Below are 27,316 nucleotides of genomic sequence, written 5' to 3'. Positions count from 1 at the left end.
CCCGGAATTGGGAGCAGAGCCGGGACTCCCAACAGGACATGAGCAGTGTAGGGTGCAGGCCCTCCGGTGGCACCGTGACCTCTGTGCCGAGTGCCTGCCCTCATTTGACTTTCTGTTCCTGTGAATTTGACTTCTTTAGGGACCTTGTATAAGAGGAATCCCGCAGTATTTGTCTTTTTCATGGCCGACTTCACTGAGCATGTCTTTGAATGGTGTAGCCTGTCAGAAGCCCCTTCCTTTTTTTTTTTTTTTTTAAGATTGTATTTATTTATTTGAGAGGTAGAGTTACAGACAGAAAGGTCTTCCTTCTGTTGGTTCACTCCCCAAATGGCTACAGTGGCTGGAGCTACACTGATCCTAAGCCAGGAGCCAGGAGCTTCTTCTGGGTCTCCCATATGGGTGCAGGGGCCCAAGGATGTGGGCCATCCTCCACTGCTTTCCTGGGCCATAGCAGAGAGCTGGATTGGAAGAGGAGCAGCCGGGACTCGAACCAGTGCCCATATGGGAGGCTGGCACTGCAGGCAGTGGCTTTACCTGCTATGCCACAAATGCCAGCCCCAGAAAATATTTCTTTAAAGATCTATTTATTTATTTGAAAGAGTTACAAGGGGGAGGGGACCTCCCATCTGCTGGTTCACTCCCCCAGATGGCCACAATGGCCAGGACTGAGCCGAGCCAAAGCCAGGAACCAGGAGCGTCATCTGGGTCCCCCACGTGGGTGGCAGGGATCCAAATACTTGGGCCATCGCCTGCTGCTTTTCCCAGTGCATTAGCAGGGAGCTGGATTGGAGGTGGAGCAGCCGGGACACAAACCGGTACCCGCATGGGATGCTGGTAAAGCTGTGCCACAGTGCTGGTGTCCCGGAAAAAACTTAATTGCATCCGTCCTGAACATGTGCAGGCGTTTTTCCTGTCACTGTTCCCTGAACATGACAGCGTCAGAACTATTTGGGTTATATGAAGTGTCCTAAGTAACCTAGAGGTGATTTTTAAAAATGTTTGGCATAGCGAGTAAAGCAGTACCAGCATCCCATGCCCCAGCTCCCCCCGCGGCCCTCTCACCCGGCCCCCGCTAGGCAGTGCTCGGCAAGACGAGGACAAGCGACCCAGGAAGGACAGGAGCTGCCCCCTGGCCTTGTGCTGGGCTGCTCAGAGCTGAGCTCGCCTCCTGGTCCCTCGGAGTCTTGCGTCACAGGCGACAGAAGGAAAGGGTTCCAAGGCCCAGTTTGCTCCCCGAGAGCCGTCCCCGCCCCCGGGATTAACCTACAGTGTCTCAGTGAGTGGGGGCCTGAGCGCTCCCTGAGCGGGGTGGCTCTGGAGGCCAGGATGTCACCTGGAGGTGGCCCCAGAGCTTCTGCGCAGAGGACCACGCTCCCACCAACCTAAGTGGAACCAGCACTGAGCCCCCACCACCACCCCCCAAGCTGCAGCCCTGCAGATGTGCTCAGCACCAGCCATAAACAGCCTGAAGGCAAAGCTGCCCTAGGCCTGGAAGCCACAGGGTTGGGGAAGCCAGGGCTCCAGGGATTTGTGGGCCGCTACCAGCACAACTGGTTAGGGATTGGTTGCCCCTGGCCATGGAGGTGGGGTTACTGAAGTAAGACAGTTGCTGATTGGTTGGAGTTCCAAGGCGGGGCTGTAGCAGGGATTCAGGCATTAGCCGGGGTTTAGAGCTGGTTCAGGTAGGCACCTGTTACCATGGCCACAGGACAATGGTCTCCTCTTCGGTAATCCTCAGAGTTTATTGCAGATTTATTGACAGAGGGGCTTTGGAGTTGGGCTTGGATTTAACCCCTGACTGCCCAGTGTGACCAGGTGTTCTTAATACAGTTGTAGTAACACAAGTGCCTCCTCTAAGGGGCTTCTGTGGGGGTAGGGATGTCCTCTATGAGGAGCCCCTAAGGCAGGACCTAGCACATAGACAAAGCCAGCGGGTTAAGTCACAGCCTGTGAACCAGCAGCTCCGGCACCCCCATATGGGCGCTGGTTGTAGACCCAGCTGCCCCACTTCCTATCCACTTCCTGGCTATTGTGCCTGGGAAGGCAGCGGATGGGCCCCTGCACCCACGGAGGAGACCAGGATGGAGTTCCAGGCTCCTGGCTTTGGCCTGGCTCAGCCCCAGCTGTTGGGCCATTGCCACCTTTTGAGAAGTGAATCAGCAGAGAGATGGGCCTGTCTCTCCCTCTTCTCTCTGTGACTTTCAAATAACTACATCTTTAAAAAAAGAAAGAAAGAAAAAGCCGCGACTATCGCTCCAGGGCGGACTCTCTGGTCTCACGACAGGTTCCCCGCACAGCCCCTCCCAGCTGCTGCCTGCACCCTGCTCCTGGTGCTGACCCACTGACAGGCACCCTTCTCCTCCAGCCTAGGACAGGGTCTCTGGCCTTCATCAGACTCGAGGTGCCTCCCCCTCCCCCTTCCAGCTCCGCCCCTCCCGGCCCTCTGAGCTGGTAGCCTGGCAGCCTCCCACAGCCCTGGGCCCATCAGAATCAGTGCCCAGAGGGCGACAGGGATGTCCCTGGACCCCAGAATGGGGTGCTTTGGGGAGACTCTCCCACCTGCAGTCTCCCCTTCCCCACACCCACCTCCGGGGAGGCTGGCCTGCAGGTCCAGCGCCTCCCTCTTTCTTTTCTTTATTTAAAAAAAGATCGTTTATTTGAGAGTTACAGAAAGAGACAGAGAGGTCTTCCATCCACTGGCCAGGGCTGGGCCAGGCTGAAGCCAGGAGCTTCCTCCAGGTCTCCCACACGGGTGCAGGGGCTCAAGCATTTGGGCCATCTTGCACTGCTTTCCCAAGCGCATTAGCAGGAGGCTGGATTGGAAGTGGAGCGGCTGGGACCTGAACCAGTGCCCCTATGGGATGCCTGCGTTGCAGGCAGAGGCTTTGCCCGCTACACCACAGCGCCGGCCCCCTGCTGGTCACTCTTGCCCTGTGACTGCAGCCGTGTTTGTAAGCCTGGCCCTGTCCCCCAGTGCCGTGGGCTAGGTTAGACTCCAACGCCTGTTTCAGGCTCTTGCCTTTTACTGGGAGTAGAATTCTAAGTGCAGGCACAAACGTGGTGTGCAGTGTGATAAGGTCCATCACAGGATGAGGCGACGACACAGGAACACGAGGGCTTCGTGCAGGGAGGGGACCAGGAAGGGGAGAGCCACGTCCATACCCAGCTTTTCCCTGGTCCCTGAGGGGCGAGGGCCAGCCCAGCCCTTCACCAAACTGCTTAAGAGTTGTGAAAAGGGGCTCAATAGGCTAATCCTCTGCCTTGCGGCGCCGGCACACCAGGTTCTATCGGGGCACCGATCCTGTCCCAGTTGCCCCTCTTCCAGGCCAGCTCCCTGCTGTGGCCAGGGAGTGCAGTGGAGGATGGCCCAAGCACTTGGGCCCTGCACCCGCATGGGAGACCAGGAGAAGCACCTGGCTCCTGCCATCGGATCAGCGCGGTGCGCTGGCCGCAGCGCGCCTACCGCAGCGGCCATTGGAGGGTGAACCAACGGCAAAAGGAAGACCTTTCTCTCTGTCTCTCTCTCACTGTCCACTCTGTATGTCAATAAATAAATAAATAAATAAAAAATAAAAAAATAAAGAGTTGTGAAAAGGGGAGTGGTCACATAGTCTGATTGACAGGTGGGTTGATAGGATTACGGGGTGGGGGAGGTGTGGCCTCCAGCTGAGGAACTAGCATCCCCTGAGCTGCACCGTCAGGCCTCAGGACTCTGTGGGCTCCAGGCTGGGGGGTGTGGGGGCAGAGCTGCTGTCTCTGCTGCTCTGAAAGTTCAGAGCTACACCCTGAGATGAGGTCGGGGAAAGAAGGAAGAAGGGCTCAGTGGGGAGGCAGGGGGGCGGCTGAGGGCCCCAGGAGCCCCTAGGCCTGGCCAGGCTTCTGCAAGGAGGAGCTGCTCCAGCAGGGAGACAGTGACCACGCACAGGCCGGGAGGGGCAGCGCTCTGCAGGTCCGGGAGCTCCGGCACCGGCCAGGCCTCCCATGGGGCCCCCCATGTCACCGCTGTCTGCACGTGCGGCTCACGCCAGAATCCCAGTGCCTCTGCCTCCTGCCGGCGCGTTTCTGCCCTCCCAGGATGGCCCCTGCTGCAGGACACCCTGGGAGAGACCGAGCAGCGTGGGTGCAGGTGCAGGCGTGCTGGAAATCCCTGGTGGGAGCCTGCCCACCACAGAGCAGCGGCACCTCGCACGCTGCCCACCACTTACGAAGTGCTCCTCGTGGGGGCTGCTGCTGTGGTGTAGTGGACTGAGCCTCTGCCTGCGGCGCCAGCATCCCATGTGGGCGCCAGTTCAAGTCCCAGCTGCTCCACTTCCCATCCAGCTCTCTGCTATGGCCTGGGAAAGCAGTGGAAGATGGCCCAAGTCCTTGGGCCCCTGCACCCACGTGGGAGACCTGGAAGAAGCTCCTGGTTTCAACCTGGCCTAGCCATAGTCATTGTGGCCATCTGGGGAGTGAACCAGTGGATGGAAGACCTTTCTCTCTGTCTCTCCTTATCTCTGTAACTCTCTAAAATAATAAATTAAAAAAACAAAAAGTGCTTCCTGCACTCCGCACTTTCATCAGAAGGTACGGCTCCGGGGCTGGCACCGTGGCGCAGTGGATTGATCTTCTGCCTATGGTGCCGACATCCCATGTGGGCGCCGGTTCTACTCCCAGCTGCTCCTCTTCCAGTCAGCTCTCTGCTATGGCCTGGGAAAGCAGTGGAGGATGGCCCAAGTCCTTGGGCCCCTGCACCCGCGTAGGGGGCCCAGAGGAAGCTCCTGGCTCCTGGCTTCGGATCGGCACCGCTCCAGCCGTTGCAGCCATTCGGGGAGTGAACCAGTGGATGGAAGACCTCTCTCTCCATCTCTCCCTCTCACTGTCTGTAACTCTACCTCTCAAATAAATAAATATTTAAAAAAAAAAAAAAGGTATGGCTCCATCCGCAGCTGATTTCCCCATTACATAGCTCAGAGAGTCCAGGACTTGGGCCCAGGGCCCAAACCGGAGCCCACTTTTAAGCAAGCAAGCCCCTCTGCGACCCACCCAGTGCCCATGGCAAACACACGCCTGCTGGTGCTTCTGACCCCAGGGCTTCCCACCCACCCCGAGGGTCCTCCTGCTCACCAGCTCTGCCTGCCTGAACCCAGCTCACTTGCTGAGGCCCCCATCTGTTCATCGGACTGTCAGGTGGAACCAGGCCACCCCCCGCCAACTGCCAAGACCCGGGACAAGAGGCATGAAGAGGACCTGGCCGCGGTCTCACCGGGAGACAGGAGCAGGCACACAGCCACGGCCCAGGAGCAGGGCTGGAGGCAGAGCCTGCGAGCACACAGCTGCCAACCAGGGCATCTGCCAGTTAGACACCTGCTGCTCCCCTGCCCCGGGCCAAAAGCCACAAAACGGGCTTTGTGTGCCTTGGTCACTGCTGGATGGGCAAACCCTCTCCAGCCCCCGACCAGGATGCCCCAGGAACCCAGCCTGGGAGCCTCCACCATAAAAGGCCCCCTCTTACCTGCCCGCCTGCCCCAGCCCGCTCTGGAAGAAGCAGGAAGGCTGGTTTTGCCATGGAGGGGCATCAGCAAGAAACTGACAAGACGGGGCGGAGTTGGCTGGGGCCGGTGAAGCCGCCGTCTGCATGCAAGGCCGGTCCACCCCAGAGCACCAGTTGGAGTCCCAGCTGCCCACTTCTGATCGAGCTCCCTGTTGAAGCATTGGGAAGGCAGCAGAAGATGGCCCAAGCGCTCAAGGCCCTGCCACTCACATGAGAAACCCAGATGGAGCTCCTGGACCCTGGCTTCGGCCTGTCCCAGCCTTGGCTGCTGTAGCCACTTGGGGAGTGAACCAGCAAACGGATATCTCTCTCTGTGTGTGCATTTTTTTTTTTTTTTTACATTTGTTTCTTTGAAAGGTAAAATTATAGAGAGAGGAGGAGAGAGAGTGGAAAGATACTCATCTGCTGGTTCAGCTCCTCCCCAAATAGCAGCAAAGGCCAGGGCTGGGCCAGGCCAAAGCCAAAAGCCAGGAGCTTCTTCCGGGTCTCCCGCATGGGTGGCAGGAGCCCAAGCACCTAGGTCATCTTTTGCTGCTTTGCCAGGCGCATTAGCAGGGAAGTGGATCGGAAGCGGAGCAGCCAGGACTTGAACCAGCGCCCACATGGGATGCTGACATTGCAGGCAGCTGCTTAAACCCCTACACCACAGCGCCGGCCCCTCTGCTTCTCAAATAAATAGGTCTTTTACAAACAAAAAAAAAAGAGTTGACAAGGTGGCAGCAAGGTGCTGGAGCCAGGCCACAGCTGCTTCCGGCCCTGGGTGGCCTTGGGAAGGTCGGACCCTCTAGTCAGCACAGGGGGCAGGCTGGTGGTCTCTAAGGCCCCAGACCTCTCTAGTATTCCCCATGCGGCTTACTTCCTCTTGTGTCTTGTGAAGCAGGGGTTTCCCCGGAGCCTGAAAGAGCGCCTGAGAGCCTTGCGTCAGGACGCCAGCTACCCGGGCCATGGCCTCAGGGACGCTGTCTGCCTTCCGAGGGCTCAGGTGCCCGGCCAGGAAGAGGGCAGGGGCCCTTTAAGCCCAGCGGCACGGCCTTGGTCTGTTGCTATGTACGGGACCAACTTCCTTAGCAACCACCTGACCTGTTAAAGGGGCCTTGAGCAGTGGGCGCCATCAGCCATGGCTCCCAAAAAGAAGGCTAGCAGGGTGGGCAAGGAGCCCGAGGTCAAGAAGAAGAAAGGGGGCAGGAAGGATCTCCCCGTGACCCTCAAGCCCATGGAGATGCCTCTGTCCGAGGAGACGCGGGAGTTCTTCCTCATCCAGATCCGAGACTTGGAGGACAGGCTGGCCCGGTGGGTGGGCGCACAGCGGGGTCGCAGCGCTGCTGGGTGGGCCGGGGCCCTAGACGGGTGTCCGGGTCTCCCGTGGGGTGCACAGGCCCCATCCCCACCCCAGCCCCAGTTTCCTTTTAGCGTGATTTGGCAGGTAGAGGGATTTCCCGGCCCCTTCTGGGCTCCCGGAGCACTGTGACCATGACACTGAGTCCCACCCAGATCAGCCGCACTCTTGCCCTCTATGAAAGGGTGGTCTAGTCTAGTGGGTGGCATGGCCGGGGATGGCAGCGGCCTGGCCGGGGGTGGGCTCCACGGTCCTCCTGGCCCCCCCAGGGGGGCTGCTGCCTGCACCCCTCTGAGTCACCCAGCTGCTGAGCCCAGCCGTTCTCCACGCTGGCCCTTGGTCCCCCCACCTGGAAATGAGGCTGGTTCTCTCCCCACACCGGGACATTCCATCCCCGGGCTGGCGTCCTGTGTGGTGAGGACATGGGGTGGGGGGTGCCTCTAACCCTGCATCTGGGGACATGTCCACTTGCCCGTCTTCTTAAAGCTTCGTGTATGTATGTATTTGAAAGGCTGAGGGACATAGACACAGAGCTCCCTCATCCACTGGTTCATTCCCCAAATGCCCGCAGTAGCCAGGGCTGGGCCAGGCCAAACCTGGGAGCCAGGAACTCCATGCGGGTCTCCTGCATGGGTGGCGGGGACCCAGGTAACCTGAGCCGTCACCACGGCCTCCCAGGGTCCGCGTTAGCAGGAGGCTGGAATCAGGCATTCCTACGGAGGACGCGGACTGCTCCACCCAGCACCCGCCCCCTGCCCATGGTTTTCACTGTACTGGTTTCCCAGTTACGAGCCATCAGTCCCCATCTGAGAGTGGCCTTTAAGGCCACAGGCGGGCAGTGGTCGCTGCTGCGGGGGCAGCTGGTGTTGGGTTCTCTGTGTGCAGCTGGTGGGCCCTGGGCGGGTACTCACTGCACCTTTATAGCAACAGCCCGAGAGAGGCACTGTGCCATCCCCACTGCCTGGACGGGGTGGGGGAGGGAGGGACTGAGGCTCAGAGAGGCGGCGCCCCCACCCTTGCCAGGAAGCCGAGGTACCGAGGCGGGAGCCCTGGCCCCCTGAGCCCCAGGTCCAGCCAGGAAGCCGAGGTACCGAGGCGGGAGCCCTGGCCACCCTGAGCCCCAGGTCCAGCCAGGAAGCCGAGGTACCGAGGCGGGAGCCCTGGCCCCCTGAGCCCCAGGTCCAGCCAGGAAGCCGAGGTACCGAGGCGGGAGCCCTGGCCCCCTGAGCCCCAGGTCCAGGCTGCTTCCTCGCTCCACAAAGCCCCACGTGGTCCACACCCCTTTAGGGCCATGCCAAAGATGGGGGCCGAATAAGCGAAGTAAAACCATTTTCAGAAGGGCCTCGGTTATTCTGGAAACCTGAAAGTCACTTGCGATGCTCTCAAAATCCAAACAGGCAGCAGATGGAGCGGGTTCAGGAGGAGCTGTGGGGTGCTGCCTGCTCACCAGCCCTCAGACGCGGAGGGGAGGGACATTGTCACGCGCTGTCACCAAAGAGAGAGCCAACGGGGGTCTGAGCCGGCAGCACCAGGGCTTCCTCAATGGACAAGGGTGGGGGACGGTGACAGGTGCGAAGAGCGAGGCATGGAAAGCGGGGGATGGAGATGCAGAGCTGGCGCGCGGCGGTGGGCCTCTGGCCAAGAGCCTCGGCTCAGGGTCATGCTGACTCGAGTTCAAGTTCCGGCCTCACGCCCGGACCTCTGCCCCATCCTGGCCCAGGTACCAGCGGAAGTGGGACGAGCTGGCCGCGCAGGACAAGCTGCTCCGCCAGGAGCTGGAGCAGCTGGCCAACAGCAAGAAGGAGATCGTGGCCTTCCTCAAGCGCACGCTCAGCCAGCGCATGGACGAGATCACGGACCTGAACGAGCAGCTGCAGAGCCTGCAGCTGGCCAAGGAGCTGGAGAAAGACGCCTTTGAGGCGCAGCTGGCCCAGGTGCGGCACGAGTTCCAGGAGACCAAGGACCAGCTCACGTCGGAGAACATCGCCCTCGGTGAGCAGGGGGCCCCCGACTGCACCTGCGGCCCAGCGCCTCTCGCCCTCCCTTGCTTTTCTCGAGTGGAACACGGGGGCGGTGTCTCGGGCTGGGTCGCGCACGTATGGGCCCCGCAACCCAGCAAGGCGGGAAGCATCGTCACCCTGCCCCCGTTTGTAGATGAGGCAGCACCTTTAGAAGGTCAAGTGCCTTGCCCAAGGTCACCCGGCCGGAAAGGATTCTGGTCAGGCCCAGAGAAGGAACTGAAACTCAGTGGCTGCTGCTGCTGTCCCCTTTGAGAGACAGGAGGTGGCGGAACCCGAACCCGGCCTTGCGAGCTTGGAGGGGACGCGGAGGCCATTCCAGCTGAAGGCAGCTTGGGCAGACAGGGCCCGGGGGCGCGGCAGGGGCAGGGCCAGCCCTGGAGCAGGCAGCTGGCAAGGGGCCACGGGGAGGAAGGGACGGAGACCCCGGGGGCGTCCCGCGAGGCCCTCGCTGCCCACAAGGCGGCCCCTCATCAGGCCTCCCGCCCTCGGCGGTGGGCAGGGGGCAAGCTGGCAGCCCTGGAGGAGTTCCGGCTGCAGAAGGAGGAGCTCACGGAGAGGTTCACGCTGCTGGAGGAGCAGCTGCGCCGGCAGGAGACCGAGTACAGGGACCACATGTACAGACTGGAGAAGAAGTCGGCGCTGGACAGGGACAGGTCGGTGCTGCCGGCCCCCAGCCTGCGGCTCCCGCCCGGTCCCAGTCCTCACGCTGCCACCAGCAGAGTCGAGGGGTCCTTTTGCCATTTGGTGGGGGGTGGGGGGGTGCACTCTGTTGAGTGAACAGTGAGGCAAGGGGCCAGCGGAGAGAGGTCCCCTGCCCCAGCGAGCGCACAGGTGTCTCCCACCTGGCCTGAGCCCGCGCCCCGGCCCCCAACCCGCGCAGACTGCAGAAGGAGATCATCCAGCGCGTGAACCTGGTGGCCAGCGAGTTCCGCAAGACAGCCAGCAAGCAGATGTGGGAGACCACCAAGCGGGCCATCCTGGAGAACAACAGCGTGACCCTGCAGCTGGCCAGGGTGTCGCGGCAGGGCGTGCAGCTCCAGTGCGAGAACGAGCAACTCCACGGCAGCCGGGCCGAGCTGTGCCAGCGGCTGGAGCTGCTGCAGGGCAGCCAGGAGATCATGGCCAGGCACAGCCGGGGCCACCAGAAGGTGCGCCTGCGCCCTGGGAGCGCACCGCACCCAGCCCTGGGGGGGCCGGCCGGGAGGCGGCAGTGCGGGCATGGGGCCTCCTCGTGGGAGCGTAGTCCTCACCCCCTTCAAAGCCCCTGTGGGTTGGTGAGCCCGCCCCTGGGGACCTGGGGGCTCAGCCCAGCGGCCAGCGGGGGCCGGGGCTGGCTGAGAGCCCACCGTGGCCCTGGCACGGCCCCCCGCCCGCCCCTGTAGATCATCCTCATGCTGACCGACAAGTGCCGCCAACAGCAGGACGCCGCGGCGGAGGCCCAGCGGCTGCGGCTCCTGCTGAACCGGCTGGAGCAGGACTTCCTGCAGCTGCAGAGAGACGACCAAGCACTGAGGTGCGCCCGCCGGCCGGCAGAGGGCGCCAGCCTCCCCAGCCTCCGGCAGCCCCCGCCCCGGGGGCTGAGACCCGAGGGGGCGTGGCCTAGGCGCTGGCGGCTGCTGACCCCTCCCACCCGGGGCCCAGGGCCCAGAAGGAGCAGCTGGACCTGCAGCTGGAGCAGCAGAATGGGGAGGCGCGGCGGCTCCAGCGGGAGCTGACGGAGGAGCAGGAGCTGCGGGCCAGGCTGGAGATGACCCTGGCCCGGGCCACCGCCTTCCTGCGGGACGTCCTGCAGGTATGCGGGAAGCCGCTGAGATTGGGCCCCCCAGGGACGGGGCTGCGGCCAGGCCCAGGTGTCCCCCCTCTCCCCGAGGGACTCCTGACCAACCTGTCTTCTGACTCTGGACCGCAAAGGTCCCTGTGAGGTCAAAGGCACTGGGTTCCTCCCTTCGAGGTTCTGGAAGGCCTTGAGCCTCAGTCTTCCAAAACAGAAAATGGGTATATCCTGCCCGATCAGGGGATTCTCAGCCAACAGGCACCGAGGACGGAGCGTCCCCGAGGTGGGCGCGTCTCGGGGCCCGCGCGGGCCTGACGCCACCCCCGGCCCCACCGGCAGATGCGAGCAGAGGGGGACGACGGCGACTTTGACGTGGTGTTCCAGCTGCAGCGCAAGGAGATGCTGCGCCAGCTGCTGGCCCTGCTCAGCGCCGCCGCGGTCCGCACGGCCCAGGTGCCTGCGTGTCGCCGCCCGGAGGCCCAGCCCCACGGCGCGCAGCAGGGGAGGTGAGCAGCCCGCCGTGGGGGGGGGGGGGCTGTCCTCAGCGGACCTCGGGCCACACCCTGGCTCGGCCAGGTCAGACTCCCTGTCTCCCCGCAGCCGGCCCGGCATCCAGCCGCCCAGGGCGCACGCTCTGCTGCAGCAGCTGTCCGGCATCACGGCCTACCAGCCGGGGGACCTGGGCCTGGTACCTCGCCGGTTCCACGTCCCCCCCAACCCTCAGGACCTCAGGCTGCTCTCCTACGTCACCCGCGTGGGGAAAGTCCGGGTACACAGCAGCCCCGAGGTGAGTGCCCGGGGCCCCAGGTCTAGTGCAAACTGGGGCTCTGCTGGGCAGAAGCTGTGTGGCCTAGGGGCTGGGGCTAGTCCGAACCCTGTCTGTGAAGTGGACAGAAGAGAGGTGTGGCAGGGCCTGGGGAGACTAAGGCAACCCCCACACCCCCTGGAGCGGCCTGCTGGACCCTGGCTCCACCGAGGTCGCGTCACCTTCCAACCAGCCGTGTCTCTTCCTAGTGAACCAAGAATCACTTTTTTTTATTAACTTTTTTTTTATTTGACAGGCAGAGTTAGACAGTGAGAGAGAGAGAGAGAGAGAGAGAAAGGTCTTCCTTCTGTTGGTTCACCCCCCACATGGCCACCCGATCCGAAGCCAGGAGCCAGGTGCTTCCTCCTGGTCTCCCATGCGGGTGCAGGGCCCAAGGACCTGGGCCATCCTCCACTGCCCTCCCGGGCCACAGCAGAGAGCTGGACTGGAAGAGGGGCAACCAAGAATAGAGCCCGGCGCCCATATGGGATGCCGGCGCCGCAGGCGTGGCCAAGTGAGCCACGGCGCCGGCCCCCCAAGAATTACTTTTTAAAAAGGTATTTATGTAATTGAAAAGGCAGGGAGACACAGAGACAGACATCAGAGAGCTCCTATCTGCCGGTTCAATCTCCAAATGCCCACGGCAGCCAGGGCCGGGCCGGGCCAGAGCCGGGGGGGCCAGGGGCTGACCTGGATCTCCTGAGTGGGAGCCATCGCCTGCTGGCTCCCCGGGTGCACCTGCACCGGAAGCAGAGCTGGGCCTGGACCCCAGGCACTGATGTGGGACATGAGCGTCCCAAGCAGCGTGCTCACTGCTCGGCCACGTGCCCACCCCGTCTTTAATCTAAAGCAGGCGTCTTTAACCTTACAGGTCCACACTGCCAGTATCCTAAAAAGGCTCAAGAAGTTTAGCCTCCCCGAAGTTTTCCTGCACCCCAAGTAGGATGCCGAGAGAAGACTGACGTCCGGGCCTGGGACGTGACCTCGGGCCCCAGTTCGTCTCTGAGAAAAGTTGTATAAAAGTGGCAGCGCAGCGGGCCTGGCAGCTCTGTGGCCTGGGCTGGGTCATGGGCGCCGGTGCCGGGCAGGCCGCTGTGGCTGTGGCGTCACGGGCCGAGTGCGGGTCCCTGGCTCCGCTCTCGGATGTGGTCCAGGAGCAGGTCGGTGGCCCGGTCCAGCAGCAGAGGGAGCAGCTCCTGCTCGGCTGGGGAGAACCTGCCCAGCACGTGGGCCTGCACGGCGTCGGCGTTTGCGGGGCGCCCGATGCCCACCCGCAGCCTTGGCATGGCCTGTCAGGGAGCCAGGGGTGAGGCACACTGGGGACCCCACGTGGCCACCCCACTCCCAGTACAGCACATGGGGGGGGGGACTCACACTGGAGTTGAGGCAGCTGATGCAAGAGCGGACTCCATTATGGCCCCTTCAAGGAACACGGGGGGGCAGTGAGTGACCGGTCACCACCCTGCCGTGCTGCCCCCCACCCCCACCCTAGGCTGAGCTCCGAGGAGCCACCTCCTGTACTGGGACATGGAGGGGGGCAGTGACTGGTCACCACCCTGCCGGGCTGCCCCCAACCCCCACCCCAGGCTGAGCTCCCAGGGGCTCCGGGGGGCCACCTCCTGTACTGGGACATGGAGGGGGGCAGTGAGTGACCAGTCACCACCTTGCCGTGCTGCCCCTCACCCGCACCCCAGGCCGGGCTCCGAGGGGCCACCTCCTGTACTGGGACATGGGGGGCAGTGAGTGTCCTGTCACCACCCTGCCGGGCTGCCCCCCACCCCCACCCCAGGCTGAGCTCCGAGGGATCACCTCCTGTACTGGGACATGGAGGGGGGCAGTGAGTGTCCTGTCACCACCCTGCCGTGCTGCCCCCCACCCGCACCCCAGGCCGGGCTCTGAGGGGCCACCTCCTGTACCGGGACATGGGGGGGGGGCAGTGAGTGTCCTGTCACCACCCTGCCGGGCTGCCCCCCACCCGCACCCCAGGCCGGGATCCAAGGGGCCACCTCCTGTACCGAGTTGCCAGCGTCCCTACCCAACCCTGGGCAGCCCCGGTCTCACCTGGCGCTGCCGCCCAGCTTGAGGGCCAGTTTCCCCAGAGGCTTGTCCAGCTCATCGTGCACCAGGTAGACCTCGTCAGCGGTGAGCCCGAACAACTCGGCTTGGCACGGGAAGACGGTGGCCTCGTTAGTGCCCATCTGCCCAGGGGGGCCGCAGTTAAGCCCACGTAACGCACGTTAGAGCCCGAGGCCCTCCCGGCCCCCGCCCCTGGCGCCCGCCACTCACCGGCCCGGGCCACGCTGCGCCCGTTGCAGTTCATGAGCCGCCGCGGCCTCAGCAGCACCAGCTGGGCGTCCCCAAGCGGCGCCAGGGCGAGGTCGGCGGCGCAGCGCGGGTCGCGCGCCCAGCTCTCCGCCACGCCCAGGCGCCGCGCCAGCTGCCCCAGCACCGCCATGCCCACGCTGTGCCGCGTCCCAGGCAGGCCGGGGTTGCCCAGGCCAGCCACCTGTGGGCGGCACGGGGAAACTGAGGCCCACGACGCTGGCCGTGCCGACCGCGCAGGGGAGGGGAGACGGAGACCAGGGCTGGAGAGGGCCCGGACAGCCCCGGGGACTGGGGAGGCTGACAGCACCGGACCCGCTTTCTAGATGGGGAAACTGGGGGAAATGGCCTGGGAACAATGGCAGCACTGGGGCCAGGGCCCGCCAGCCCCTCCATCGCCGCGCTACTCACCAGCCACCGCTTCCCCGGGGGCCGGGGCTCCCAGACGCACCGGCTCATGGCCCGACTCTGCCCCAGCCAGCAGCGTAAGAGGCCGGGCGGCGCCATGCTGCCCCTATTCACGCCGGACCCGGCCCTGACGTCATTCCGCCTGTGGCCAATCGCGTCGCCGCCTGGCCAGAAACGCCCAATCAGGGCCCGGCTGCGCGGCCGCCGCGCTTCGGAAAGGCGGAAGCGGTGGGGCGGGGCCGTGGCGGGCGCCCCCGCGCACTTCGCGGCGCGGCGGCCCCGGGGCCTGCGGGTTGCCTGAGGCAGTCTCGGAGCCCTTGCTTGACCCTCGCCGCGGGAGGGGGAGCCTTGTCATTCTCCTCGCGTGGCCCCGCCTGGCTGCAGGAGCCCGGCGAGCTCCTTCCCGGCTGTAGGCCTCAACCTCCCTAGCTAATAAAAGGTTCCTGAGGGTCCGCAGATCCTGGGGGCGGGGCCTGTGAGCGTCCTGGAGCCGGTGCCTAGCAACGCCGGGGCGGGGCCTGTGAGCGTCCTGGAGCCGGTGCCTAGCAACGCCGGGGCGGGGCCTGTGAGCGTCCTGGAGCCGGTGCCTAGCAACGCCGGGGCGGGGCCTGTGAGCGTCCTGGAGCCGGTGCCTAGCAACGCCGGGGCGGAGCCTGTGAGTGTCCTGGAGCCGGTGCCTAGCAACGCCGGGGCGGGGCCGCAGTCCTCCGAAAGGGGCGAGATGACCAACTCCGGCGAGGTGCGGGCTGGGGAGGCGGTAACGCCGAGGCGGAGGGGCCAGGGCTGCGTTCTCCGCAAAGGCGTGAAGTGTGGGCGGAGCGGGGTCGGTCGTGCAATTCAGGGCGGGCTCTGGCCTCTGTGAGGACAGCGGCGGCCTGGGACGCGTGGCTGAGGTGGTGTCCAGAGATGGCCCGGATGAGGGGCCTGGGGGAAGGAAGACGGGAGACCTGAGAGACGTTGAGGCAGGCCTGAGGACTGCCGTGGCTGGGGGTCTGGAAGGCGGCCTCCCTGGGGTGGGAAAGCCTGGGGCAGGCAGTGGCTGCCTGGAATGACCTGCTGGGCGTGAGGGTCCCGCGGGACAGCTAAGGGCCAGCGATGCCGGGGCGGGGCCTGAGCTGGCAGCATTGGAGTTTTGGGTGTCAGTAGCTGGAAGTAGGAGCTGGCAAGACCTCTGACCCCTGACTTTGACCTCGGGAGGAGAGAGGCAGGGCTGGAGTGAGAGGGGGGAGCGCCCCGGGGGGAGGCTGGAAGTGGGGACGGTCCCCCCCACTATGCAGAGTGCCTGGGGGCTGTGTCTCTGAGGCCCGCTCCGCTTGCTGACCCCGGTTCTAGAGCGCTCTGGAGCACTACCAGGCCATCTTCCAGGCTGCCTCCCAGACCGTCCAGAAGCCGTGGGTGATCCCGGTCCCGAAGGGGAACGTGCAGCGGGTCTTCGGGACCAGCCAGGTGTTCCGCGTGTCCAAGGAGACGAGACCAAAGGTCGCGGGGGTCACAGTGCCCCTCAAAGTCAGGGAGTAGTGAGTGCCCACCTTGTCTGCACCCTGGTCCCGCCCACACAGCCCACAGCCACGTCCCGCGGCTGTCTCTTGGCCTCAGGGAACTCCGCCGTGGCCCCCCCAGAACATCTGGACTGCTGGCCCAGAGAAGTCTCCCGAGAACCCCAGCCCGCCCTCCCCGGGTCTCTGCCTACCCCCGTCCGCCTCCACCCTCCCTGGACCCCAGCCGTCTGCCCGGGCCGGCGCCTCCGCACCTCTGCCCGTGTTTCCCCCGCCCCAACAGCTTCTACCGAGGCCAGAGGTGCTTGGAACAGGAGGACTGGGAGCTGGCGGTGCTGTTCTGCTCCCGCGCCCTCCACCTGGACTCAGAGCTGGTGAGGGGCCTGCGCGGACGCAGGCAGGGGCTGCCTCCACTCCCCCCGCACTGGCCCTTGTGCCGGTACCACAAGTCCCTGCTGGACCCGGTGTTGAGCCCCAAGGGAGGCCCAGCCTTCCCCGAGCCCCGAGGGCAACCGGGGCCCTCACCCTAGGTGGACTTCTACGCCCTACGAGCCGAGGCCTACATCCAGCTCTGTGACTTCTCATCAGCTGCCCAGAACCTTCGAAGGGCCTACTCCGCCCAGCCGGAGAACGCCGTGTACCTGGAGCGGCTCACCTTCGTGCTGTACCTGCAGGTGCCCGGAGCTCCCCAGCCCCGCACAGCTCCGGCCGCACTCCTGGCACGGCCGCCTCCCCCTCCAGCCATGGGGCCGTTCCTTGTTCCTGGAACCAACTCCATCTTCCCCTGGGGACCCTCTTTTTAGTTATATTTTTAAAAGATTTATTGATGTATTTGAAAGGCAGAATTAGAGAGAAATAAAGATTTGCATCCACCCCCCTGGGTCACTCCCCAAATGGCTACAGCAGCAGGGGCTGGGCCAGGCCGGAGGCGGGAGCTCCATCCGGGTCTCCCACGTGGGTCAGGGGCCGTCGGCTGCTTTCCCAGGAGCATTAGCAGGGGCTGGAGCCGCGTTCAGGGACGCAGGTGTGCAGGGGGCGGCTCAGTCCACTACTCCACAGCACTGGCCGCGCGAGGGCTCCGTGTCCCTGTCTGTCCCCACCCCCCGCAGAGCTGGCTTACTGCTGGGGTGGGGAAGGTCCCATGGCGCGGCCCAGAACTCCCTGCGGCGGCGGCCACTCGCTGCGTGGAGCCCCTGAGCCCTTGAGCTTTGGCAAGTGGGACTGAGCAGCTGCATTTTTAATGTAATTGATTTCCTTGTTTTTATGTAAGAGACAGACACAGACAGACAGACAGATGGACAGCTCCCATTGCTGGTTCACCCTCTAGGCTGATGACAGGAGCCGGGAATTCAGGTCTTCTGTGTGGGCGGCACCGGTGCCTCCCAGGATCGGCCCTGGACCTGGAAGCAAACCAGGGCGCTCTGACAAGGGACTCGGGCGTCTTACCCTGTGCCAGCCTCCCCTTAACTTAATTGATTGACGCTCCCATAGCATTGTGCGGCTAGGGCTGTGGTACTGAATAGCACGGTTGCCCAAACCATATGCTTAATCCGTCTGTTGGGGGCCAGGTTCCCGCCCTGTCACTTCCCGTGCGACCTTGGGAAAGTGGCTTCATCTCTCTGAGCCTCTGTTCCCTCCTTCCAGAGGGAGCGGCTTGGTGGTGCCAGTGAGAGGGCTCTGCACCGGGAGCCGGGAACTTTTAGCTCCGCCTCCCAGGCTCTCTGCTGTCTCCCGCCAACCGTGTTTCTCTCTGTATCTCTCTGCCTCTCTCTGTTAGTCTCTCCCAGATCCAAAGGCTCCGGCCCTGTGTTGCCCCGGTCCCCCAGGGGCACAGCTGAGATAAGCAGCTGAGGCCACTGTTCTCGCCCCCCAGGGCCAGTGCCTGTATGAGCAGTGTGATTTTCTGGACGCCCTGAACATCTTCTCCCAGGCCTCCGAGCTCCAGCCTGAGAAGCCCTGCTTCCGGTACCGATGGTGAGTCCCGGCCGCCCTGTCTCCCAGCAGCCCCTCCTGCTCCTCCCCGGAACACAGCACCTGTGCCCTCCGCCCCCAGCATGGCCTGTCTCCTGGCCCTCAAACGCCACCATGACTGCCTGAACCTCGCCACCAAGGAGGTGCAGCAAGGCACCAGCAACGCCGACGTCTACGTCCTCCGGGCCAGGCTCTACAACTCCTTCCAGAAGGTCGAGCGGGCAGGGGCAGGAGCCTGGGAGCCCCTGGGAGGAGGCGAGGCTCTCCGCCAGCCCGGCAGTCATGCCCCAGGGTGCAGTGGGGGCCAGGGAGGGGTCTGTCCTCCATGGGCAGAGACCCTGATCAGCCTTGGCCACTCAGCTCCTCAGCATGGGCGTTGTCCTGTCCTCACTCGGTCCCCATTCAGGGCCAGCCAGGCCTTTGCTGGACCCCATGGAAACCCCCAGGTCAGCGACCCGTGTCACCCGAACCCGCACAGCAAAGGTGCCAGGGCGGTACCAGGAAGGATCCAGAACAGCCGCTGGTGTCCTGGCTTGGCCTGGGGAATGGGAACAGGAAGGGAACAGGCGGGGTCACCTCCCTCCGGCTGCTGGGGGTGTCCTGGGGTGTTGGGACTGTGAGCCTGCAATTCTGGGGGTGGATGGGCGCTGCCCTTCTATAGTATCTCCTGTCCCTGCCCACCCAGGCCACACCCCCTGGGTGTCAGCGTCCTGCCGGTGATTCAGGGCACAACACCTTCAAAGGCCTAAGAACAGTAATTACCGGCAGTGACTGTCCACGCGGCCAGCTCAGCCGGGCCTGCCCCACATACTCCACATACTGCTCGTGTTTGGTTTGGAATGTCGGAGAGCTCCCCCGACCTCTGGTTCACTCCCCAAATGCCCGTTCTGGCTAAACGTGGGCCAGGGCCAAAGCCAGGCGCCGGAACTCAATCTAGGGCACTCGTGGGTGGCGGGGACCCAGTCACTTAGGCCACCGGCAGGAAGCTGGAGTCAGGAGCCCGAGCCGGGGGCCGCGCCCAGGAGGGCTGCTATGGGACGTGGGGACGTTACCAGTGTCTTGACCACTAGGCAGGGCCCACCCTTCCCCGCGGTGTGTACAGTGACTGCTCCAGAAACCCTCCAAGGCTGACCCAATGAAGAGTCAGCCCAGGGTGACTTTGTCCATGGCCTCACGGGCAGTTGTCCTTGAGACCAGTGCAGCTCCTCGGGAGCCCCACCCCCAGCTTCTGCCTTTCCGGAACCTCCCACGTCCGCCAGCACCGGCTGCACCCGCTGCCCTGCCCCCCTGCGCCCGCTGCCCTATCCCCCTGCACCCACTGCCCTGCCCCCCTGCGCCCACTGCCCTGCCCCCCTGCACCCACTGCCCTGCCCCCCTGCACCTGCTGCCCTGCCCCCCTGCGCCCGCTGCCCTGCCCCGCACCTGCTGCCCTGCCCCGCACCTGCTGCCCTGCCCCCCTGCACCCACTGCCCTGCCCCCCTGCGCCCCTGTGCCCACTGCCCTGCCCCCCTGCACCCACTGCCCTGCCCCCTGCACCTGCTGCCCTGCCCCGCACCTGCTGCCCTGCCCCCCTGCACCCACTGCCCTGCCCCCCTGCGCCTGCTGCCCTGCCCCCCTGCACCCACTGCCCTGCCCCCCTGCACCTGCTCCCCTGCCCCCCTGTGCCCGCTGCAGGTGTTTCCCGGGACATTTGCCGGGGACCTCTCTGCCCGCACTCAGACCTGAATCCGTCTCGCTCAGGGTTGTTTTCGGGCTGACGGGTCAGGGCGTGGAAGGGGGATACAGGGGGAGGACAGGACGGACGGGTGCAGTCGGGAGGTCACTCCTGCCCCACGGAGAGCACCACACAAGTCCTACAAGGAGGCAGGAAGCAGCGAGCTGGGCTGGCCAAGGCCAGCAAGAACGGACCTGGGGGCGGCGTTGGGGGCAGCGGGTTTAGCTGCCGCTTGTGACGCCGGCCTCCCACATCAAACGGTGGCTGGAGTCCCGGCAGCTCTGCTCCCCATCCAGCCCCTGCTCAGTGCCTGGGAAAGCGGCAGGAGATGGCCAAGTCCTTGGGCCCCCGCCACCCACGGGGGAGATCCGGATGGGGCTCCGGGCTCCTGGCTTGTTGTGATCATTTAGGGGAGTGAAGTAGCAAGTGCAGTATCTCTCCCTGTCACTCTGCCTTTCAAATGAATAAATACATCTTTAAAAATAGTAAGTAAATAAATAAGCAAGGTGAGACACGGGGTGGGCATTTCCTGCAGGGCCTCCTGCCTCCAACAGGAGGCAGAACCAGTGGACGAGAGAAGGGGCGTGGCCTGATGCCTGCCTGCCCACTTGGAGGCCGGCGCCTCTCCTTCCCCTCTGTTGGGCATGGTGGGGCTCAGCCGCCCGGCCTGCGCCCCTGAAGCCGCCCCTGGCCCCCTCAGCCCAGCCTGTGCTACCGGGACCTGCACAGCGCCTTGCTGTTGAATCCGAAGCACGTGCAGGCCAAGCTGCTGCTCAAGACGATGGTGGAGCAGGCCCAGCAGGCCCGCCAGGACGCCGGGATCCTGGCCGTGCAGGGCAAGCTGCAGCACGCACTGCTGTGCATCAGCTGTGCCATCGAGAACAACCCCCTGGACCCCGGCTTCTTCCTCTTCCGGTACTGCCCTGCCCCGGGCCGGCTGCGTGGTCTTGGGGGAGTCCCTGACCCTCCCCAGGCCTCTGTTGGGGCCAGGGCATCGCAGAGGTGGTCTCTGTCCCTGGTCCTGGAAGAGGGGCCCAGCCTTGCAGCTAACCTGGGGCTCCTGGAACCCCAGGCCTTTCGCGCACTGGGAGCTGGGCGGGTCGGCCCCCCACGCAGGGGGTGGGAGTCGGGCTGGAAGGTGGCTCCCCAGGGACTTGGCACTTGCCTTGCAGTCACTTAGCCTCGAGCCTGGGTGTTCTCGCCCGGGAGTTAAACGTGTCCTGTGTGAGAAGGCCTTACCCCGGGGTGGCTCAGGCCTGGCTTCCAAAGGGGAAGAGAGAAGCCGCTTTTGAGAAATGCCAGCTGCCAGGGCCAGACCCCCGCGACAGCCCAGTGCAGGAGGTGGGGCTCCCCGCGTCCCCGCCAGTGGAGTGCTTGGGCCACCTGCCCCTTCCTCGCCCGCAGGGGCACCATGTACCGCCGGCTCGGGCAGTTTGATGCGGCCGTGGAGGACTTCCTGAAGGCGCTGGACATGGTGCCCAGCAGCCAGGAGGACGTCGTGCGGCAGGCGCAGCGCCAGCTGCTGCTGACCTACAACGACTTCGCGGTGCACTGCTACCTGCAGGGCGCCTACCAGGAGGGCGTGCTGCTGCTGAACAAGGCCCTGAAGGACGAGCAGCAGGAGAAGGGGCTCTACATCAACCGCGGCGGTGAGCGGCGGCCCGGGAGGCGCTCAGGCGGCCGGAAGAGGACAGGGAGCCGGGCTGGAGTGGGCCCGGCTGGGACATGGAAGTCGGGGCGGGGGCCACACTCCGCCCCCTCCCTGGTCCCCAGACTGCTTCTTCCAGCTGGGCAACCTGACCTTTGCTGAGGCCGACTACCAGCAGGCGCTGGCGCTGAGCCCCGAGGACGAGGGCGCCAACATGCGCATGGGGCTGCTGCAGGAGAAGCTGGGCTTCTGCGAGCAGCGGCGCAGGTGCGCGGGGCGGGGCCGGCGGGAGCCCCGGGGTGGGGGGCGGGGGTCTGCAGCGGCGCAGGTGCGCGGGGCGGGGCCGGCGGGAACCCCCGGGGCGGGCGGGGGTCTCCATGCTGCTTTCCCAGCTCCGGCTCCTAAACACCAGTTTTATTCCCCAAGTCTTCACGGCGGCGCCTGCACTCCCCTCCCCGCCCCCACCCCGTGCTTTTAGTAAGCTGGGAGTTCGGCGATGTACACCTCAGGGCGGGGCTCCTCCTCCCAGCTCCCCGGAGGTCCCTCCAGACTTTCTGCTGTGCAGATAAACAAAGCTTATGATGATTTTACGAACGCGCCATCACGCCGCGCTGCGTGGTATTGCGCCCGGGACGACAGCCTGGCTACCGGGGCTCCTGGGGTGTCCCCCGCTGAGTTCCTTGGACCGTCCTCTGCTTTGGGCCGCTTTCAGGGTTTATTGCAGACGGCGCCCAGGGCGGACAGCGTGCGTTCACAATGGTCAGGTTGTAGGTTGGCTTGCCAGGAGCTAAACCGTTCAGCTTGAGAGTGTGGGCATTTGGCAAATTACAGATACTGCCACACCGCTCTCCCAAGACAGTGGCCTGACATAAACTGGATCCACCAGTCTCCCCAGCACAGGGCACTAACGCCAGGTCTCCCAGCACAGGGCGCTGATGCCCAGTCTCCCAGCACAGGGCGCTGACGCCAAGTCTGCCAGCACAGGGCGCTAACGCCAGGTCTCCCAGCACAGGGCGCTAATGCCAGGTCTCCCAGCACAGGGCACTAACGCCTGGTCTCCCAGCACAGGGCGCTGACGCCAGGTCTCCCAGCACAGGGCGCTGACGCCAGGTCTCCCAGCACAGGGCGCTGACGCCAGGTCTCCCAGCACAGGGCGCTGACGCAATTCTTCAGCTTCGCAAATCTCGCAGGCCAAAAGTTGCCCCCTCACGGTTACTTCCTGTGCATGCTGGAGTCGCTGGTGTGGCCCAGCGCCGTGGGTGTGCACCAGGCCCGAGGCCTCCTCAGCTCTTCTGTCCATTTTTCTGTTGCTCATTAACATTTCCTTTATTATTAACTTGTTAGATAATATGCATTTCAGAAACTGTTCTGCACCTGGGCAGGCACTGTGGCAGAGCGGGTTCGGCAGCTGCCGGCGTCGCCAGCATCCCATACGGGCACCGGTTTGAATCCCGGCTGCTCCACTTCCGATCCAGCTCCCTGCTAACATGCTTGGGAAGGCATCGGAGGATGGCCCAAGTACTCGGGTTCCTGCCCCCCACATGTGAGACCTGGATGAAGCTCCTAGCTCCTGGCTTCTACCTGGCCCGGCCCCAGCCGATGCAGCCATTTGGGGAGTGAACCAGTGGCTGGAAGATCTCCCTCTCTCTCTGTGACTCTGCCTTTCAAACAAATAAATAAATCTTAAAAAAAATTTTTTGCACCAAAATAAATTCATCTTTTAATTCAACTTTCCAAAAATCTCTTAAAATACCCTTGTATGTTGCTTTTCATTGTGGTGCTTTTACTACTCAAAAACATGGAATTTGATAGTGAATTTTCACTTTTTTTTTCTTTAAATGTTTATTTATTTGGAAGGCAAAGTGACAGACAGGGACAGAGAGAGACAGAGCTCTTCCATCCACTTGTTCACTCCCCAAATGGCCACAACGGCCAGGGCTGGACCAGGCTGAAGCCAGGAGCCAGGAGCTTCCTGTGGGTCTCCCACACAGGTGCAGGGGCCCAAGCACTTGGGCCATCTTCCACTGCTTTCCCAGGCCAGAGCAGAGAGCTGGATTGGAAGTGGAGCAGCCAAGAGTGAACCGGCGCCCGTGTGGGATGCGGGCATCGTGGGTGGTGGTGCCCGTGTGGGATGCGGGCATCGTGGGTGGTGGCTCACCACACTGCACCATAGCACACACTGCTCCTGGGTTTATGGCCTTTCCAGGAAGTCTCCCCTACCCCAAAATCACAAAACTCCTCACTTGCTTTATCAAGGGTGCTGCTGGGGAGGGTGGGGAGCCCCCTGGTTCTCCCTAGGTGCTCCGTGGTGCCCACGCGGGCCCCTCACGGTGGCCTGGGGCCCCTGTGTCCTACAGGCAGTTCCAGAAGGCAGAGGACCACTTCTCGGCCGCCATCCAGCACAACCCGCAGCAGGCCCAGTACTACCTGTACCGGGCCAAGAGCCGGCAGCTCCTGCAGGACGTCTTCGGAGCCCGCCAGGACCTCGCCACCGCCCTGCTCCTCAACCCCAAGCTGCCCAAGGTGAGGCCTGCTGGCCGGAGGGAGGGCTCCAGAGGCAGTGCCCGGCCCCCTGACCCCTGCCCCTGGAGGGAACGGGCTCTGGTGTCTGCCCTTGCCCCCACCCCAGAGGAGGGGACACGGCCCCCAGGTGACAGAGCAGGACAGCGAGGCTCCGAGAGGCCGTGCCCTGGCCCCAGGTCCGCGGAGGGCGGTCAGGCTCTCTTCAGCCTGGCTGCATGCCCACGGCTGGACTCAGCGGGGAGTAGGCCCTGTCTCCTGGTCTCCTCCCCGTCCTGGACCAAAGGGTTCAGCTCTCTAAAAACCACCATTTGCGGCCGGTGTTTGGCCTGCGTCCCATATCCGGGCGCCTGGCTTTGGCTTCCACACTGGCTCCTGGCCCCCAGCCTCGGCCCAGTCCTGGCCGTTGTGGGCGTGTAGGGAGTGAACCAGTGGAGGGAATCTCTCTCTTGCTCTCTCTCCATCTCAAATACATTTAAAAAATAAATAAATAAATAAATGAAAACAGTTCCCAAGCCCTTTCTTCCTCAGCCCCGGGAAGGACCACGTGCAGCACTCCCCCCTCCCCCTCCCCCGCTCTGGCTGACATGGGCTCCGGGCGCTGTCCCCGCAGCTGGTCCCGATGATGACCAACCTCTTCCCGGGCATGTCGATCGAGGACGTCCTTGGCAGCCAGATAGGCCACCTGGCCAAGATGCAGCTGGAGCGCCTGGTGGAGAGCAGCCAGCAGCCCAGCAGCCTGCAGGGCGTCGTGGGGTGAGCCGCTGGGGTGAGCGAGCCTGGGGGGGGCGCCATCCCCGGGCCACCGTCCGCTCCTGGGGGGCGGCAGGGAGGTCTGCGGGACTGACCGGCACCTGGGGCCATGCCGCAGGCTGCTCAGGGTGCGGGAACTGGAGCGGCAGAAGGCCCAGGCCTTGAGCCTCTCCTGGATACGGGAGCAGTCTTTGGTGGAGACCGCGAAAGAGGCGAAGGCCGCCCCCGAGGACCTGAAGGTGGAGCCCACACGCACAGCGGAAGAGGCCAAGGGCCCCGAAGAGGAGAAGGCGACGGTGAGTGGAAGCGCGCCAGGGCCCCGGGGCCTCGGGGTCTGGGCCTGGCTCTGCCGAGCGGGCACAGTTACCATCAAGGGGTGCTCCTGGGGGACAGAGCCTGGAGCCGGGTCCTCCCACACAGGCCTCCCACGGCCAGCTGCCCGCACTCGCCCCTCGGCCCAGACTTTCCTTAATTCCAAGATCTGTTTCTACAAACGCCATGGTGGCTGTAATGCAAATCCGATCTGTGGCCCCGGCCCCAGTGAGCACTCCGAGCAGCGTTCCTTAAAGAGTTCATGGGAAATGGGACTCAAAGTAAGAGGGTTTGGGCGCAAAAAACGTTGAAGTCCGTGCACCGGTGTCCCGTGAACGGCGCCCCCGCCCCGGCCTCTGGCTCCTGTGGCTCCACGGTGGCTCGCGCGGTTCGCCGCTGCCCCACGGGGCCCCTGATCACTGCTGTGGGACCCTCCACCCCCTGCACGTCCCACAGTTTAGCAGCCCGGGGCTTGATGCCGGCAGAGAGGAACATCACACAGGCGAGGTCGCCCCTGCCAGGAATGGGAAGGGCTGGCGCCCTGTCCCCCATTTCACGGTGGGATAGGCACACAGGTATAAGACCGCTAGCTGTGTGGCCCCTACGTCGTGGGGTCCTACCAGGCCGGCTGGTGGCAGGAGTGGGAACCCATCTCTCCCTGCCTGCGTGGCCCTGGGCAGGCGACTTGTCTGTGAGCCGCGCCCAGGGCTCTGCCTGCAGCCGTGTGTTGGAGGGTGACAAGGACCAGCCTGCCGTCCTCCCTGGCTGCTCCCTGCGCACTGCGGCTCCCAGGCAGCCCAGCGAACAGCCCCTTACAGCACCAGGCCATCTCTCCTTGCCCCGTTTGAGCCTCTCCCGTGCCTCCCCGACTCTGGCCCGGTGCCTGTGCAGCGCTCTGCGCCCAGGAGCACGGCTGGCGGCCCGGGGCCTCCCGCGGTCTGTGACGGCCCCACCTGTCTGTCGCCACAGGAGGAGAGAGCCGAGCCCACCACCCACAAAGTGCCATCCATGTCGGAAAGCTACGTGGGCCAGACCTCCTCCAGCTCCGTCTGGGGCTGTGAGTCCCCGGGGACTCCTGCTGGGCCCGAGTGACCCCAGGGTTAGGGGTCAGGGAGTCGCTGGCCTGGCTGTGAATGTGGGAGCGGCAGCCGCAGCCTCCCGGGATGGGAGCGGGGGCCCTGGCGGGGTTCGCCCACTCACTGCAGGGCCCCCAGTGCGCCCTCCAGGCTGCCACCCCCTTACAAGCCGGCCTCTCTTCTTCCCCTTGGCCTATCGCTGCCAATGTCCAGGGGCTCTGGCCCCCATGTGCCCCCTGCATGGACTAAAGGGGAGAACCCGGGAAGGCTGCTCCTGGCAGAGCCCCGTGCGCTGGTGTGATGGCACCTGGCGGGGAGATGGCAGTGCCAGCAGCCCGACACAGGCACCAGGGGCCCAGGGCCGAGCCTGTACCTGACACTGGCGATGGGAACGGCCCAGGCCTCGCCTAGCCTCACCCGGGGCTGAGCTTGAAGCCAGCTCAGGTGAACGGTCAGCCGGGAGACAGGCAGAGGCCCGGTGGGGGGCACAGCGGCGGCGCAAATGCAGCGATCCCCATTTTGAGGGGTGGGGAGGGGAGCTTAAGGACCTGAAAGAGGGTTCACCAAGAGGGGGCAGGGAGCACAGGGCCCTGGGCCGGGTCCCCTCCCCCACGGCCCTGGGTGCCTGGGAGGCCTCAGCCAGCCAGAGACAGGAAGCCCCCTCCTCCTGGAGCTGCCCAGGGAGGGGCGGGCCTGAGAGCTGCCCTTGGCACACCCTTCCCAGTCAGCACCGCGTCCACCTCGGAGACGGAGACGCCCACACTCCGCCGGGAGTACCAGAGCAGCTCCAGCACCGCCGTGGCCTCCGCTGAGTCATCGGTGCTGAAGACCCAGTCCTCCGAGTCGGGCCAGGACCGGAAGGCCCAGAGCCTGAGCCCCAGCCCCGGAGGAACCAAGGCTGGCCAGGACGGGAGCTCCGGCACCGCCATGGCCACCCAGGGCCAGGGCCGGAGCTCCAGCAAAACCAAGACCACCCAGGGCCAGGGCAGGAGCACCAGCAAAACCAAGACCACCCAGGGCCAGGGCAGGAGCACCAGGAAGGTCAAGGCCACCCAGGGCCAGGGCAGGAGCACCAGGAAGGTCAAGGCCACCCAGGGCCAGAGCGGGAGCGCCAGCAGGACAGAGGCCACCCAGGGCCAGGGCGAGAGCACCAGCAGGACAGAGGCCACCCAGGGCCAGGGCGAGAGCACCAGCAGGACGGAGGCCACCCAGGGCCAGGGCGAGAGCACCCAGCATCCAAGGCGGAGATTCAGAAGGGCCAAGGCTGCCCACGGCCGGAGCTGGAGACCCATCACTGCCGAGGGCCAGGGCCGGGGACTGATGCGCAGCTCCTGCAAGGCCGAGGCTTTCCAAGACCCCGGCCGGAGCTCCGGCGAGACCCAGGTCACTCGGGGCCAGGGCCGGCAGCCCAGCAGGACGGAGGCGGCCCTGAGCTGGAGTCCAAGCACAAGCTCGAGTTCCAGCAAGGCCAAGGTCACCGACCTCCGCAAAACCAAGACCACCGAGGGCCCCAGCCCACGCGAGGCTGGTCAGGAACCCAGCGTCACGCTGCTCCCCGAAAGGCCCAGTGACGCCCCCGAGGCTCACTGAGCAGGGAGGCCCTGCTGCCCCAGCACTGGGGCCTCCT

At 64.5% G+C, this 27,316-nt stretch overlaps 3 protein-coding genes across 3 annotated transcripts; 2 read left to right on the top strand and 1 right to left on the bottom strand.

Annotated features, from left to right (window-relative positions):
- Positions 1-6,650: 6,650 nt before the first annotated feature.
- Positions 6,651-12,500, top strand: CFAP157 (cilia and flagella associated protein 157). The gene is made up of 9 exons (XM_062207501.1): positions 6,651-6,823; positions 8,590-8,861; positions 9,390-9,543; positions 9,771-10,038; positions 10,273-10,403; positions 10,532-10,682; positions 11,004-11,170; positions 11,265-11,471; positions 12,355-12,500. Exons 1-9 carry the CDS (start codon positions 6,651-6,653, stop codon positions 12,410-12,412), a joined length of 1,581 nt encoding a protein of 526 aa, XP_062063485.1. The 3' UTR covers positions 12,413-12,500.
- Positions 12,497-14,312, bottom strand: PTRH1 (peptidyl-tRNA hydrolase 1 homolog). The gene is made up of 5 exons (XM_062207504.1): positions 14,203-14,312; positions 13,756-13,975; positions 13,531-13,630; positions 12,844-12,889; positions 12,497-12,758 (listed from the first exon to the last, which is right to left on the bottom strand). The coding sequence occupies exons 1-5, from the start codon at positions 14,296-14,298 to the stop codon at positions 12,576-12,578; spliced, it is 645 nt and encodes a 214-aa protein (XP_062063488.1). The 5' UTR covers positions 14,299-14,312; the 3' UTR covers positions 12,497-12,575.
- On the top strand, positions 14,297-27,279 carry TTC16 (tetratricopeptide repeat domain 16). The gene is made up of 14 exons (XM_062208487.1): positions 14,297-14,491; positions 14,657-14,938; positions 15,532-15,678; positions 16,226-16,369; positions 17,569-17,669; positions 17,749-17,878; positions 20,081-20,295; positions 20,785-21,029; positions 21,154-21,295; positions 23,386-23,551; positions 24,162-24,304; positions 24,420-24,597; positions 25,583-25,670; positions 26,414-27,279. The coding sequence occupies exons 1-14, from the start codon at positions 14,297-14,299 to the stop codon at positions 27,277-27,279; spliced, it is 3,042 nt and encodes a 1,013-aa protein (XP_062064471.1).
- The last annotated feature ends 37 nt before the right edge of the window (positions 27,280-27,316 follow it).

This window comes from Lepus europaeus, chromosome 12 (genome assembly GCF_033115175.1).
Source record: "Lepus europaeus isolate LE1 chromosome 12, mLepTim1.pri, whole genome shotgun sequence".
In the NCBI taxonomy this organism is placed as follows: domain Eukaryota; kingdom Metazoa; phylum Chordata; class Mammalia; order Lagomorpha; family Leporidae; genus Lepus; species Lepus europaeus.
This window is presented reverse-complemented; position numbering and strand designations above follow the sequence as displayed.

What these genes read in the sequence shown, in the direction of transcription:
- TTC16 (XM_062208487.1), top strand. Translation starts at nt 14,297, where the DNA reads ATGCTGCCCCTATTCACGCCGGACCCGGCCCTGACGTCATTCCGCCTG. An exon ending in CCAAGGAGACGAGACCAAAG is followed by an intron (nt 15,679 to 16,225) that starts GTCGCGGGGGTC and finishes CCCTCACCCTAG; the next exon opens with GTGGACTTCTACGCCCTACG. An exon ending in AGCCTGCAGGGCGTCGTGGG is followed by an intron (nt 24,305 to 24,419) that starts GTGAGCCGCTGG and finishes GCCATGCCGCAG; the next exon opens with GCTGCTCAGGGTGCGGGAAC.
- PTRH1 (XM_062207504.1), bottom strand. Translation starts at nt 14,298, where the DNA reads ATGGCGCCGCCCGGCCTCTTACGCTGCTGGCTGGGGCAGAGTCGGGCC. An exon ending in GCGCAGCGTGGCCCGGGCCG is followed by an intron (nt 13,631 to 13,755) that starts GTGAGTGGCGGG and finishes TCCCGTGCCAAG; the next exon opens with CCGAGTTGTTCGGGCTCACC. An exon ending in TCAGCTGCCTCAACTCCAGT is followed by an intron (nt 12,759 to 12,843) that starts GTGAGTCCCCCC and finishes GCTCCCTGACAG; the next exon opens with GCCATGCCAAGGCTGCGGGT.
- CFAP157 (XM_062207501.1), top strand. Translation starts at nt 6,651, where the DNA reads ATGGCTCCCAAAAAGAAGGCTAGCAGGGTGGGCAAGGAGCCCGAGGTC. An exon ending in TTGGAGGACAGGCTGGCCCG is followed by an intron (nt 6,824 to 8,589) that starts GTGGGTGGGCGC and finishes ATCCTGGCCCAG; the next exon opens with GTACCAGCGGAAGTGGGACG. An exon ending in TCCTGCGGGACGTCCTGCAG is followed by an intron (nt 10,683 to 11,003) that starts GTATGCGGGAAG and finishes CCCCACCGGCAG; the next exon opens with ATGCGAGCAGAGGGGGACGA.